At 38.2% G+C, this 15,593-nt stretch overlaps 1 protein-coding gene across 3 annotated transcripts in view; it reads left to right on the top strand.

Moving 5' to 3' along the window:
- The window catches only part of LOC125242608 (angiotensin-converting enzyme-like), a 120,368-nt gene extending 107,586 nt beyond the window's left edge, over positions 1–12,782 (top strand). For 2 of the 3 annotated variants that reach the window (XM_048151405.1, XM_048151407.1), the window contains exons 3-12: positions 165–420; positions 4,240–4,383; positions 4,642–4,833; positions 5,285–5,552; positions 6,034–6,158; positions 7,274–7,404; positions 8,221–8,435; positions 9,556–9,687; positions 10,245–10,420; positions 11,915–12,782. In XM_048151405.1, the coding sequence (XP_048007362.1) occupies positions 165–420; positions 4,240–4,383; positions 4,642–4,833; positions 5,285–5,552; positions 6,034–6,158; positions 7,274–7,404; positions 8,221–8,435; positions 9,556–9,687; positions 10,245–10,420; positions 11,915–11,979 (1,704 nt within the window). In that variant the 3' untranslated portion in view covers positions 11,980–12,782. Of the gene's footprint in view, positions 1–164; positions 421–4,239; positions 4,384–4,641; positions 4,834–5,284; positions 5,553–6,033; positions 6,159–6,186; positions 6,312–7,273; positions 7,405–8,220; positions 8,436–9,555; positions 9,688–10,244; positions 10,421–11,914 lie in introns of all 3 variants that reach the window. The other variant, XM_048151406.1, reaches the window with a different exon arrangement.
- The last annotated feature ends 2,811 nt before the right edge of the window (positions 12,783–15,593 follow it).

The raw sequence follows: 15,593 nt of genomic DNA, 5'->3' as shown, positions 1-15,593 counted from the left end.
CTGAAATTAATGAAGATATTGCAATCGCTGGTTAGGCCTAATAACTTGTTAGTTGCATATGGACAACGGGGCGTCACAGGAGACATTTAGATTTAAACTTTTTACTTTATTGTCCAGACTCTCTTATGAATGCTGTATTTTAAACCTAACGTTTGCCATTCCAGATACAAACCCAACTAGAGATCTCAAAACTAGAGAAGTTAGCATGGGAGGAAACGAAGATGTACAAATGGCAGGACTTCCAAGACGTGTCATTACGGAGGATGTTCAAGAAGTATAGTCAGTTGGGAGTAGCAGCGTTGCCGGATGACAAGTACAAGATGCTGATGAAGTCTGTCTCGGACATGGAGTCGAATTACGCGACGTCGACGATCTGCTCGTATAAGAATACGACGAAGTGTGATTTGTCGTTGGAACCTGGTAAGTTACAGAAATCTCTTGGTCAATATAAGAATCTATTATGAACATGATTCCTTGTATTTGAAGAACATTAAAAATCTTAAAGATGCGTTCTTGTAACTACGGTTAAGGAACTAGTGGTTGACAAGCTAATGCCCAATAGATGACACCTTTCTGTTACAGTCAATGACATTGACTTATGATTGAGTCGCTTAACTTCAAACTCGGGTAAATCCATTCTGCTATAAGATTGATTAAAATTTAGATAATAACAGTTTTTTTATGTAATCAACCTCAATCAACATCAGAATGTACCTAGGTTTGAAGTTAAGCGACACGATTGAAAATTACATCTATTGGCACCCTTGGGAGACCTTATGTACGAGTATGTTATGTAAGTTACCTCATTGTACTTTAACAGCTGAACCAATTTACATCAAATTTGTCTTGGATGTGATATGATATCGATACCTTTGGGTTCAATTGGCGTAAAGGACAAAATGCAGGTTTTCAGGAGAAGCAAAAAACAACTTTTTTTTTAGAAAAATGTTTATATCATTTTTGTTTTTTGACCTATATTTGTGACGTATATAGAAAAATATGTGGATTTTTAGTATCCTTAACCTAGTGTAGCAACCGTAGTGATAAACTAAACGGTTTAGAAGTTAGATGGTTGTAAAGGACACGTCAAAATGCTATGGACGTCCTTTACACCCACGATTTTTTTGAACAATTAGAGTTGATAGGGTCGTAAATGACGGTCTTAGATGATTTTTATACAAATTCGGGGCGTAAATGTAACCGGAATGGTACAAATGGCAACTGTTTTTAGCTTAGTTTACAATGAAGAAACTTGAAAAATGTATCAAAACGTAGTTAATATGGCATATAATAGCCACATTAGTGTTACAGTGTATATTTATCTAAATATTTAGCAAAGACAAAGAACAAGACTATTTTATATCCAGTTTTGCAATAAAGAAACAACATTTGCTTAAAAACTATCTAATATTTTGGAAAGTTATTATTTTAGTACTCGCCGCTGTCTCAATAAGTTACGCATTCAGTATTTAATTCTAGCAGGGAAACGCTTTCGTAGTTTAAGTAAATATAAAAACACTAATGGTAACCATGTAAACTTTAATCAGCAACTGTGAACAGTAGACTATATTAATACGACAGTAATTTTAAGTCTAAAGTAGAAAGAAGTTCTAAGAATAACTAAGAGTTAAGTACCTATTTATAAACGCAAGTTAGGACGCGTATACAAACTGTGACCAACTAATAAATAATAGTAACTGTAGTCAAGACTACCTACCATGTTGATTCATATTTTTGATAATTTTAAAACAGAAGATTGTTACTTAGTCTTAAACCTGTTAAATAAGAATAATCTTAATTATGAGTTCAATCCTAGAAATATTTTAGTCAATGCTTTAAGTACCTGGGTACATAGCCAAGTCACCAAACGCTAACGCTCATTCGCTAGCGAAACGCACCTGATCTGTTATTGTCACACTAAATGTTAGTATAGTCTACTGTTAAAGTTTACTGCCGGCGTAGCTGAATGGCAATCGTCGACGCCAGACGCCGACAAAAATGCAGTCTGGTGCAATACGCAAGAGCGATAAAGATATATAGCTACGAAATTGATATTATCGTGAGCGTTTGTGCATTTGGGTACGTACCTACTCGTACGCTTATTACCATAGTGTTTTTTTAATTACCTACATCTCGCCGCAGTATATTAATACAACGAAAGCGTTTCCCTGCTAGAATTAAAGGCTGAATGCGCAACCTAATACTGACTATTCAGACAGCGGCTAATACTAAAAAAATAACTTTGAATTTGTTGCCAAAGTATTAGATAGTTTTTAAGCAAATATAGTTTCTTTATTACAAAACTGGATATAAAATAGTCTTGTTCTTTTTTGTTGCTAAGATAGCTAAGATAAATAATACACTGCATTAAACTAATGTAGCTATTCTATGCCATATTAAGTACGTTTTGATACATTTTTCCAGTTTTTAATTGTAAACTTAGCACAACATTTGTACCATTTCGGTGACAATTACGCCCCGACTTTGTATAAAAATCATCTAAGACCGTCATTTACGACCCTATCAAATCATGGGTGTAAAGGACGTTAATAGCATTCTGACGTGTCCTTTACAACCTATCTATCTTCTAAATCGTTTAGTTTATCACTACGGTTGCTACACTAGGTTAAAGATACTCGTAATCTGCATATTTTTCTTATACACGTCACAAATATAGGTAAAAAAAACAAAAAAATTGGGTTTATCTTTCTCTTGGAAACCTGCATTATATGTCCTTTACGACAATTGAACCCAAAGATATCGATTACAGTTGCGGATAAAATATTTTTAGTGCTGGTCGTAAAGGACGAAGAACAAAAAAACTTGTCCTTTACGCCCAACTTTACCACACTACTATAGAAAGTGATCCTTAAAAAGTACGGGCTTAAAGGGCAACAATATATATCAAGGTGACTTACGACTATATTTTTATTTGTAGATTTCCTTTACGACACAAATAATAATTTACGCGCCTTGACTTGATATTTACGCCCCTTCAGAAAAGCTATTTTTGCAAGTCCATAGTAGAAAATCTTGGTCGTAAAGGCAACTTTTTAAGAGATATCGAAATTTTAACTACACAGATCGATAGCGCTTGAAATTCTGAACAAAACTGTATATATAACTCATTTTCGCCAAAATGTCCTTTACGCCAATTGAACCCAGAGGTATCGATATGGTTTGCGAACCAGAAATAAATATTACTTATAGCTTACAGGTAGTCAATAATAATTTTGCTTGATCGATTAGAATAGAGAATAACGCAAATGTTGAAGACTAACAAACACACAGAAGACGCAGCGACATTTTATGCAACGAGTGTTAATGACATTCAAAACATGTTGCTTGCATTCACAAACTATTTTAAACGCTTTGGTAATTTAAAGTATTGTTTTATAAGACAATATGTCAATTAAGACATTAGTTACTCTAAGCGGAATTAATGAAAACATGTTTTAAATGGTGAGACGAAGAAAAATTCGCTAATTGACTGTATTCTACATTCATAATGTCAGCCTAAACAATAACTTCAGACAAAGAAACGGGTCTTCAATAGAATCGCAACCGGCAATAATGTCGAACAAAAAGAAGGCTTCAAAAATATCTTACATAATCTTACTTTTAGAGCCATAGGAGCGAGATATTTAAGCCTTATTTTTCTACGGCCTATGACTTACGGCCTATGGTTTTTATTGTTTTCCGTTAAATTCGACACGCAGTTAGGTTCATCACCAGAAACCACCCTGTATATCGCTTTTCGTTAAATTCGAAAATTTTTTTTTTCCTTTCCATACATAACAATGAATTAATTAGTGTGGAAGGACCTTAATAATGACATTAAAGTCAGTGTCAAGTATCTGACGGCAAATGTCAAAACAAATAACATAAGGAAGTGGTAAGGGATGCCACACACGTGTTCAGTATCTTGTTTTTAATAACTCGATAACCGTAAGAGTTAGAACGCTAGTTTCTTAGAGAAATTAATTGTATTTGACCTAAAATAACCTTCCCTTAAAGTTAACGGAATTCAATAAAAACAGGGTATTGACGTCCCTAAATAACGCCGATGATTAATGCGAGCAGGAATAGAGATACATACTATAATACTCAATCCTCTTTGCGTGTACATAGTTGTCACAAGTTGACGTCAAAATTTCGGCAGTAAGATACGTTAAACTCGTTATTTGATCAGTTCTATCAAATACATGTAAGCTAACTACTTCATCTTTCACTTTTCAGACATAACTGAGATCTTCGCAAAAAGCCAGAATGTGTCAGAGCTGGAACACACCTGGGTGGAGTGGCATAAGGCCGCCGGCGCTCGCGCTAAGGATAACTTCACACAGTATGTCAGGCTGAGCAACGAAGCTGCTAAACTCAATGGTGAGTCGTCATACATAAACTTCTGATTCCTTTATATAAACCAAATTTTTAACTTATGATTACCAGAAACGTCTGCAATTGATTCTACTAGGCTTAGAATAAATTTAAGAGTGAAAAATGTCTGCCGTGGCTGAGATTTGAACTCACGGCATCTGGATCGATACTCCAGCGCTCTGCCAGCCACCAAGACTTCAACCACTTAGGTCTATTGAATATCTAAATATCTCGATGTCTCACGACTTGACAAACATATTCCAGGTTACAAAGACGTAGCCGAATGGTGGCAGTCTGACTACGAAGTGAACGACTTCGAAGACCAACTCGAGAAGCTGTGGAACGATGTGAAGCCTCTATACCAGCAGCTGCATGCGTACGTCAGGAAACAGTTGAGGGACAAGTACGGGCCTGAGGTGGTGTCGGCTAAGGGACCTATTCCTGCGCATTTGTTGGGTAAGAGATCATATCATAATATATTATTGTACTGAAAATTTGTTAATAAATAAAATGATAAAATTCTCAGATCACACGGAACGGAATGTTGACAAATTTAATACGTGATTTGAAGTTCCTTATTTACTGACTGATATGTGTAATGTACTGATACTGTATGAAGAAAGAGTCAACGTCGTTGTCTCAATAGGGTGAATAGCTATAAGCGATCATCTCTATTGCTTAGCGAATGTAATTAGCGAATTTGTAGCGAATGCAACTGTCACTGTTGCGCTAATGTTGATAGAGAGATTAGAGATAAAGAAAGCGATTCTATAATATATCTAAGAGCAAGAGCTTTGCTCCTTTCACTCAGAACATTTAACATTTGGCACTCAGGAGTGCCTAGCCCAGAAAATAGACTTTACGCCAAAACTGCTAAGTAACAGAGAAATTTAACAAATAATTTCAGGTAATATGTGGGCTCAAACCTGGAACAACATAGAATCATTCACACGCCCGTACCCAGACAAGAAGGAAATAGACATCACCCAAGCAATGAAGGACCAGAACTACACCGCACTCAAAATGTTCCAAATGTCAGACAGTTTCTTCCGATCTTTGAAACTGACTCCGATGCCTGAGAAATTCTGGAAGAATTCTATAATAGAGAAGCCTACTGATAGGGATATAGTTTGCCATGCTTCTGCTTGGGACTTTTATGATGGTGAAGATTTCAGGTATATTGCAGATTTATCGATTGATGCATGCATTTTTGTTTCATCATTATGGTGGTGGTTGTTTTGATTTGCTGGATTGTCAAAGAATGGCTTTTGATTTAGATGAAGCTATTTCTTTATTGGATTAGTTCAATATAAGAGCATTTCAACCGTCTGTACATTTTTTAGCAAAGTGTTCCAGTTTCGAAAACCATTCATACCCACAAAAAATAATTTAATGTTTGAAGCCAGCGATTTCGCTTGTTTTGTGTCAGATTCATCTCATCTCTGAATCAATTTCTTCACAGAAACATAAATATTGTCAACATTTTGTATTTGATCTTTTTCCCTAAATTACGCCTAAGTACTTCTCCGGTTATTTTTCAAACAGTGTCTTAAACTTGAGACGGTTGAAATGCTGATACTGATCCACGATTCCTCGAATTGGTCACGCACTATTCTAAATTATTTGTTATCTTCTAATATCTGGCTTAATTTCAAGGATCAAGCAGTGCACAACAGTAGATTATGAATATTTCCAAACAACACACCACGAAATGGGTCATATTCAGTACTTCCTTCAGTACAAACATCAACCGGTCGTTTTTCGTGATGGAGCTAACCCAGGTAATCATTAAATTTAGTTTATTTGTAGGATCAAAATGTGCACGACAGTCGATTCCGGGATGTTCAGAACGGTCCACCATGAGATGGGACATGTGCAGTATTACCTGCAGTATGTGCATCAGCCGGCTGTGTTCAGAGCTGGCGCGAATCCAGGTGACTTCACCTAACCAAGCACTGACGTAAATTGGATAAAAGGAGCCACTCTCAAAAATTTGCCATTGATATGATTGACTTATCTTTTTTGGAAGTCAAATTCTATTGGCATTTTTTGTGTAGATTGTATCGTTTTCTCTAAATTGTGTCACATTGGTTCTGAGTTTATTTGGGATCGATCGTTCTGTCTGTATGTGAATTCAATTATTACTAACCCTAGTATAAATTTTGGATTATCGATTAATATTTTAGTAATTATATTTGGTATATTTATCTAAATAATTATGTACTTTTTTTAAATACTTATGATTACGATTAATTATAATAATATACTAATAACCACCTTGAGTTGCATAGGTGATCAGTAATCATTTAGTAATAACAGTTATATTATGTATAAAGTTATCAGTATTATTTATAAATCTTTGGTATCATCTTTTATAAAAGTAATATTCATCTTTTATAAGGCTAAAATCATGGATCTCACCTTTGTCTTTCACTTGTCGCTATCTGCTTCACGGTAAAAATTAATCTTCAGCATAATTTACTATGTCTAAATCATCAACTACATTCACAACTAGGGAACAAATCAAATTATTTTATTGTATATTTTTTGATTTGTGCCACTACCACCAGTGGGCCTTGTCGTTTTTTCTTTAGTGTATGATGTCTATTTCAATTTATAACTACATTTTTCATGCCATCTTTTTCAATACCATTGGGACCCCCATAACCTTATATAAATAAGGTTATGGGGGTCCCAATCGTGGGGGTTATCGTAAAAGAAGCAGATCGATAAAGCTCTGAATTTTGTCATCAAAAACATCTTTTCCTTGTTCTAAGAAAGGAGGATTAGGCACTTATGGTTTTTACGACAGCAACCTTTATCGACCTACACTTCACTGCACACGGGGCTAATAGATAGGTAAACGAGCAGAACATAACACAGATAAAACTTGCAGGTTTCCACGAAGCCGTGGGTGACACGATAGCCCTGTCGGTATCTTCACCGAAACATTTGAGAAGCGTCGGACTTATCAACAAGAACGACACAGAAGATGAACAGACTGAGATCAATCAGCTTTACAAAATGGTAAGTCTTATGATTCCATTTGTTGTGCTACAGGCCGGAATGAAGGAAGAAGGAAGTCACAAAGGAACGAAATAGAAGCGATAAAAGTTCTTGTTTTCTAGTTCGTGCATGTGTAGAAATCTACATTCATCTCAACTTTAGAAATAAAACTAACTCTCGTATTGAAGATACTATTCCGTACATTCAAGGACAAAAGTATCAATGCGACTAATTCAGCAGAAAATCGTAAACACGACGATGATCATCGTGATACTTATTTTACGGTGAAATTGATCTTGCGACAAATTGAATTCCTTAATCGTGTGGCTGTTTATACTGTTTGTGAACCATGATGAGATGATACGAAAGAGAGGTATGGAAGAAAAAAACTTGCCGCACCGACCCCGGTTGGGATAACGGCAAGCTAATGGTGATAATGTTGATATAATAAATATACATACATACAATCACGCCGGTTTCCCAGAGGGGTAGGAAGAGATCACGGATTTCGATATGCTACTATTCTGACAAACAACTTTCGCTTCACGCACTTTCATAACGTTCAATACAATGCTCGTCAGTTACGAGTACTTCTGACCTGGCCCCGTAGCCAAATGGCATTTCTACGACGCGAAACGAAAACCAAACGCCGCGAAAGGTAGTCTGGCTCTGTCGCGCCAATACGCAAGAGCGATAGAGATAGATACCTACGAGAGTTTCGTTTCGTGAGCGTTTGTGCATTCGTCTACGGCCTTTTCGCCTAGGTCTTCCACTTGCAACTGACCCTTCCACTCTTACGATATACACAAATTGACATATACCTATACTTAATTTCAGAGTATAGACAAAGTGGTCTTCCTACCCTTCGCGTACATTCTCGACCTGTTCCGCTACGGTGTCTTCCGAGGAACGACCACCCCTGAGAACTATAACTGCCACTACTGGAGGCTGAGGGAAAGCCTGCAAGGTGTGGAGCCCCCGGTTACGAGGACTGAGGAGGATTTCGATGCTGCTGCTAAGTATCATGTCTCTGCTGATGTGGAGTATGCTAGGTGAGATTTTTTTTTATTTTCCTTAATTTACTTCACCTGTGTGAGTACGAAAAAGCTAGAGGACGCCTCTCTTCTACTTGGTGGACCAGCATGACTAAACTCCTACGAGAGCAAAAACTGCCCGACCCAACCCAGGACGGAGCGTCCTGGCGCCTTAGAATTAGGAGAGCCGACCCTATGTAGTGGGAAGAGGCAAATAATATGAAGAAAAGATACTTCACTTTGGGATTTTTCGCAAAGTTAGTAACATATCCCTGATCTGCTTACATGAGTTACTTTATGCGAAAAACTCCTTACGTCCAGCGCTATCGAATCCTGTTACCCTTTGCTGGGGTGTAGGGCTCGAATCATATTTCTCCATTGACTCCGGTCTCGGGCAGCTTTGGGTAACCTCCTCCCTCCCCCTAAAGTACTTGAAGTAAGTCGATGGAACTAACCCTGAGAACTACAACTGCCACACCTGGAGGCTGAGGGAAAAATTTCAAGGCGTGAAGCTTCCAGTCACGAGTACTGAGGAGAATTCAATGCTGCTGCTAAGTATCATGTGTCTGCTGATGTGGAGTATGTCTGCTAGTGAAGAAATATTTTAATTTTATAACTTCACCAGTATTCATCTAACATGACATGAGATGATGCGTTCACTCTTAACATATGGGAACCACAAATTGCCAGAATCGATGTCCTCGATTGTAATATCGTACTTACGTATTGGCAACGTGTCTGACAGAGTGGCGCCGATTGTCACAAATACACTTCCTCATATGGGCAAGTACAACATTAAAAATCCCACAAAATAAGGGTAGCACCAGTCGTTCACGTATGATTTTCTGAGAACCTTTATTATTATATGTAGACAGTATGTAGATATTTTTGTTTTTGTTGTTCTACCTCACACCTTAATATCATCATGAACTGGAAGTTTTATAACTTCTATTATCATTTTAGGTTAAATTTAGTAAATTACGAAAATCACTTTTGTGTCAAAATAATAAAGATCTATGATTTCCATATTTATTCTGTAAGGTCACCTGGTTGTTGCCTTTATCAGATTGTTTAGTTTATCTTCCTGTGAATTCATTTTAAACTTTGCGAGTATTGTATTGTATCTTTTACATTGCAGATATTTCGTGTCTTTCATCATCCAGTTCCAATTCCACCGAGCGCTGTGCGAGCTGGCGGGGGAATACTCGGCCACGAAGAAGCTAGTCGATTGCGATATCGTGGACAGCGTCGCTGCTGGAAACGCACTATCGTAAGTTCTGACTTATTACTTACTTACTGCGCCAACCGCTCATTCTGTGCGATCCACTCAGTCGCTTTAAGGTCACACAGGTCTTTCTGGACCTTATCGATCCATTGGTATCCGAAGAAGCTAGATTATGATATAGTGGACAGCGTCGCTGCTGGAAACGCGTTGTCGTAAGTTCTGACTTATTACTTACTTACTGCGCTGTGCGATCTGATGCCACTCAGTCACTTGATGGTCACTCAGATCTTTCTGGACCTCATCGATCGGTACAGCCTGAGCCTTACAGCCCAGTTCTGACTACAGTATTTATAATCTACATAGGTAAAATAGGGTACGATTTATTCAACATTTAGAGCAAAACAATGAAGTTAGAAGATTCCACCAGAGTGCCAATGACTTCTAAAAATGGTGACAATTTGGTATGATGATTTGACTTAAAGATAGTACTGTCCACCTAAACTCTGTTTCTTGGCGAGCGACTATCTTTTGTTCGTTTGTATTACCTATCATTCTTCTTCATCTTGTACCAGTGCCTTATAAAAGCATTCAAACTTTTTCAGAAACATGCTCAAAATGGGCTCATCCCACCCGTGGCCCGACGCGATGGAAGCGCTCACGGGCCAGCGAGAGATGAAGGCAGACGGTCTACTCGAGTACTTCAGACCGCTCCACGACTGGCTCCAGAAGGAGAACGAGCGGACCGGCGAGTTCATCGGCTGGGAGGCTAGCAAGATCCGTGAGTTCTTTTTTTCCCACTGATCAGCTTTGCAAAGGCGTTTCTACGTTTTCTCACTCAACGTAGACGACTCGTAAGGTCTTTGAAAATTTTCAATTTAGGGAATCCCACCGGCGCGGTAGTCTAATGCCTAATCCAAGTGCTTCTGCTGGTCGACCTTCGGTCTCGCAGGATTTTTTTTTTATACTACGTCGATGGCAAACAAGCATACGGCCCGCCTGATGTAAAGCGGTCACCGCAACCTATGGACGCCTGCAACTCAAACAGTGTCAAATGCGCGTTGCCACCCCATTAGAAACTTGAACATTCCCTCTTGCTGTGTTAAGTACACAGCAAAAAGGAGTGTACAAGCTCCACAGACCAACCCCTATAGACATCTATTACAAGACGACTCGCGGTGGCCAGCCTTCCTAGTATTTGCACTGATATAAGCGCGGGCGCTCGCCGTGCCCGATCAGTATCGACCAAGTAACAGACCCGAAAGCAGCGCGTGTTTTTCGCACAAAAAAATTGGAAAAGGGTATTTTGATGCCTTAAAGATGTCCACCTGTAGTGTGAAATGATGTGGAAAGGTAACAAGAAGCTCAAATTTAAAAACAGACGGCATTACATTCCACAAATAAGTCATATTTATAATTTATTCAGAGCCGGCATAGGTCAACTTACATTGGCCACTTACGCGTCAGTAGAGGGACAGTCATACTTCTGTCCCTTTTCATCTGGCGCGACTGCCCGCCGTCCTTGAAACGGCCAATCACAGCGCGCTTAACACATTCCCCGCCCGCTCCTCGCACCCCAAACACTGGTGACTCGTATCGCGAACCAAATATACAAGACTGCCACTCTATAGGAGGTTCTCTGTGACAAGCTCTAAGGAGGGTTCGGGTTGCCGACGACTCAAAGGACAATAAACGGAACAAGTTAGTTCCGTAAGACCTCCCGTCATCAGCACACCGCACCCTCGTTGAGCTCTGCTCAGGATGTGCCGTGCTTCTTCGACTGTGTTTAGCCCTACAAGTACTTGGAGAGTTTTTGACTTTCGAGGGTCCTCATAGTTCTACATTGTAGTCCGGTTGGATTATAAGACACTCTGCCATTGTGTTGTTAAATTATCGCATAACACCAATAATGCGATGGAAGCACTCACGGGCCAGCGAGAGGCTAGCAAGATCCTTGAGTTCTTTGACACATTTTAATTCAGGAAAGACCGGTACTCTTAATGAGGCAAATACCAGGATCTACTGCTCAGCCTTCGACTCAGGCGTTAGGCAGGAGGATTTAGAGCCACGTAGTTCTTAGCCTTCACACAGTCAATGCCTAAAATATTTTATTAGCAAAATTGATTATTTTTTTCTCTTCGTTAGTTCGTAGGCATAATTTCCTTCCTGTCGTCGGATCAGCAGAAGTAGTAGTGCTGAACATAACACATATTTTTATGGTGGGCCCGTTTCTTTTTATATTTTAGACCAACCAAAAATGTTTTCTTATTCACAGAATACTGCACTGCTGAGCAACAGGCAGCGCTACAGTCAGAACAGAAGGAGGAACACAGCACGTGACGCGGCCAGTACTTACGTTAGGCACGGCTGGGCAACGTTACAAAATAACGTTAACCGTTAATACCGTTATTTTTAAAAGTTGGCAAGGTCTGTAACTCAATGTGTAAGGCCTGAGTGCAGCGGAGGAGGCGTGCAGCGTGCATGTCAAACAATTGAAGCTCATGCAAGTGTCCTGAGCCGACGCTGCTTACGGCTCAGCCACGACATTGGTCTAAGCGCGGCAGCGGTGAGCGTCGGCCATACATTGGAGTGAGACGCAGCGATGGGACTTTTCATTCGCACATATGGCGCCCGCTCACCGCTGTCGCACTTAGACCAATGTCGTGGCTGGGCCGTTAGGGTGGACGCACGCTCGCCCGCCCCGCCGAACTCTCCGCTCCGAGAGTCCACTCAGGCCGCACATTAACTGTATAACTTATTTTGTTATAACGAGGTACATATATCATGTCATTAGACTCGTATCAGTTATTGAGAGAATAGTATCAGAAAAGAGATTAGATTTCAACATGGAGTATTGACGCGTCAATTGTGTTGATCGTGGCATTCACCATGGCGCGTGCCTTAGTCCGTATAATATTATTGTCATGCTAATATCTTCATATTATTTCAAAATATAAGTTTGACTAATTCGCTCGACATTGTGAATAGCATGATCTATAACAGGGATTTTATATGTTAGCGTCTAAGCACCAAGCACCAGTATCTAAATAATTTTTTTCATTTGGAAACGATCAATGGGCCAATTCTAACGAGTTTTTGTTATTTGGCTATTGGCACGAAAGATTCACAGGTTTATAAATAATAATCATTACTTTGATATCATCAATATTTTTAAATTAGCCTCTTGAATGCAAAATATTATGTAGACAGATAATAACGAATGACTTACCCCCTTATAAACTTTCACTAAAGTTATCAAGCCGATAAAATTAATTTGTCCCTTTCTATCACACCTATACGTCGGAAAGGGACAATAGTTATTTGTTATACAAGGGGGCAAAGTTGTATTTTAACGCCGAGTGTGTAATTAAAAAACGAGCAAGTGAAAGGATCCTATAGTTGAACCACGAGCGAAACGAGTGGTTCGAGAATAGAATCCTGAACTGAAACACACGAGAAGTAAAATACATTTGCACCCGAGTGTAACACAAAACTTTTCCCCTCACTATACCGAGGAAACTCCAACACAAAAAATGCGTTTATCACTGCTTCCAGTAGTTCCACAGGTGGTTAAAACATCTTTATTACTAGATTCACCTACTTGCAATGTGGGAAGTAATCGAAACGACTAGTTATCTTTAGGACGTTTATTGCAATCCTATATATGGGTGGATACAGCTCTTATATACTAGCATCATAGAGTAGTAATACATAGAGAGTATACAAAGAGTATAAATGTAGACATGTAATAAGGCATAATACTTATAACACTACACCTCCATTCCTTGAGAAAAAAAAATAGATTACCGTAAAGATAACAGACACAATAATCTATTTTTTTTATTAATATAGAAACATATGTTTTAAAAGTACATTTTTGAATAATTTTATAAAGAAGTTACGAAAATGACTAAACAATCAAAATTACAAAACGTTAAATTGTCAATTCAAATTGATCACAACTATTTTTAGACAAAAGGCCAAATCAATTAAAAAAAAAAATTGTACGCTAGTCTGCTGGAATACCCAGCCATTTTTATAGCGGAGTACATAATCCGCTTCATCTTTGTTAATTAAATTACAATTACTTAATTACAAATTTCTGCTTTGATGATTTTTGCTTTCCTGGCAGGATCGCCATGCAATGTGGGAAGTAATCGAAACGACTAGTTATCTTTAGGACGTTTATTGCAATCCTATATATGGGTGGATACAGCTCTTATATACTAGCATCATAGAGTAGTAATACATAGAGAGTATACAAAGAGTATAAATGTAGACATGTAATAAGGCATAATACTTATAACACTACATACTTGTATCAATTTTAAAGCAGTTAATTTGACTTTATTTAAGGTCATATTACTTTACCCACTAGTGAATAAAATGCGTTTTTACCCGCTGGTATTAAAGGACAAAACACGTGTTTCCGAGCTAGTGAGGGGAAAACGAATTTTATCGGCTTGATAACTTTAGTGAACATCTATGAATAAGGGGGTTAGTCTTTAAGTTCGGTATGAACTATTATGACATTGTTTTAGTGATAACAATCTGTTTCTATGAATAAGTATGTAGATCAAAACTAAAAAGTTTTAATAGTTATTTGTTATACAAGGGGGCAAAGTTGTATTTTAACGCCGAGTGTGGAATCGAAAAACGAGCAAGCGAAAGGATTCTATAGTTGAACCACGAGCGAAGCGAGTGGTTCGAGAATAGAATCCTGAACTTGCGAGTTTTTTAACACACGAGAAGTAAAATACATTTGCACCCGAGTGTAACACAAAACTTTTCCCCTCACTACAGCGAGGAAACTACAACGCAAAAAATGCGTTTATCACTGCTTCCAGTAGTTCCACAGGTAGTAAATCATCCTTATTACTAGATTCACCTACTTTTATCAAATTTTAAAGCAGTTAATTTGACTTTATTCAAGGTCAAACTACTTTACCCACTAGTGGATAAAATGCGTTTTTACCCGCTGGTATTAAAGGACAAAACACGTGTTTCCGAGCTAGTGAGGGGAAAAGTAACTTAGTATTAGGACATTATAGGTAGTTCAATGAATGATCTCTGCGTATTCTTGTAATAGAACGTTATCTAGTTAGCGAACTCATTTAACGTTAACGAAACTGTGTCATTAACGTTATTTTGATAAACGGTTAATTAACGATCTCGTGCCCAGCCGGCGGTAGGCTAATTTCTTATAGGCTCAGTATTCATAATAAACATTTTTAAGTTGGAACTATTTTTATTTTAGACACCCCTGTTTATTGCCAATTTCTGTACCAGCGGGGCAAATCTCGACTGGGGGGCAATTGTAACTGATCCATTTTTTCCATTATTACACTATGATGTTGAGTTCTACATGTATCCACTGAACACGCCTAACATATATAACCGGTCAACACTCTATTAAATAATGCAAACGTTGTAAAACATGGAAAAAATGGACCAGTTACATTTGTCCCCCAGTCAAGAATTGCCCCGATATACCTTACCCCTTGAAATTACACATTTTATTGTGCTTCAGTCGTTCCCGTTTTTTGAAACCTAATTTTTATTCATTTTTTAGGACGTACACTAGAAGCATTATATCAGTAAGTGCAAAACCCACAGAAGAGACCTATTGCTGAAATATTCACTTATTAAACCCGATGATGTGGATGGGAATGATCGATTGGTACGAAATAATGTAGTACATGTCTATTAAAGATTTTTGAAACCTTAGTATAACAAAAAGACCATACCTATACAGTATGACTTCAAATGGGAACCCTGTTTACTAGAGATGGTAAGCTTGATAAAGACATTGAAAAAAGAGTGAATGCTGGAAATGGAGTGAATGGACACAACACTTTTAAAACTTGAGAAGGTGTTGTAAATAGCACTTACGATAGGTTGGCTGTGCAGTGTCCATAAAAGGATGTTGATGTAATAAGTAGTCAAGTCGGTTA

The sequence above is a fragment of the Leguminivora glycinivorella genome, chromosome 3 (assembly GCF_023078275.1).
Source record: "Leguminivora glycinivorella isolate SPB_JAAS2020 chromosome 3, LegGlyc_1.1, whole genome shotgun sequence".
Lineage (NCBI taxonomy): Eukaryota > Metazoa > Arthropoda > Insecta > Lepidoptera > Tortricidae > Leguminivora > Leguminivora glycinivorella.
The sequence above is the reverse complement of the archived record's forward strand: the minus strand, read 5'-3'. Positions and strand labels throughout refer to the sequence as shown.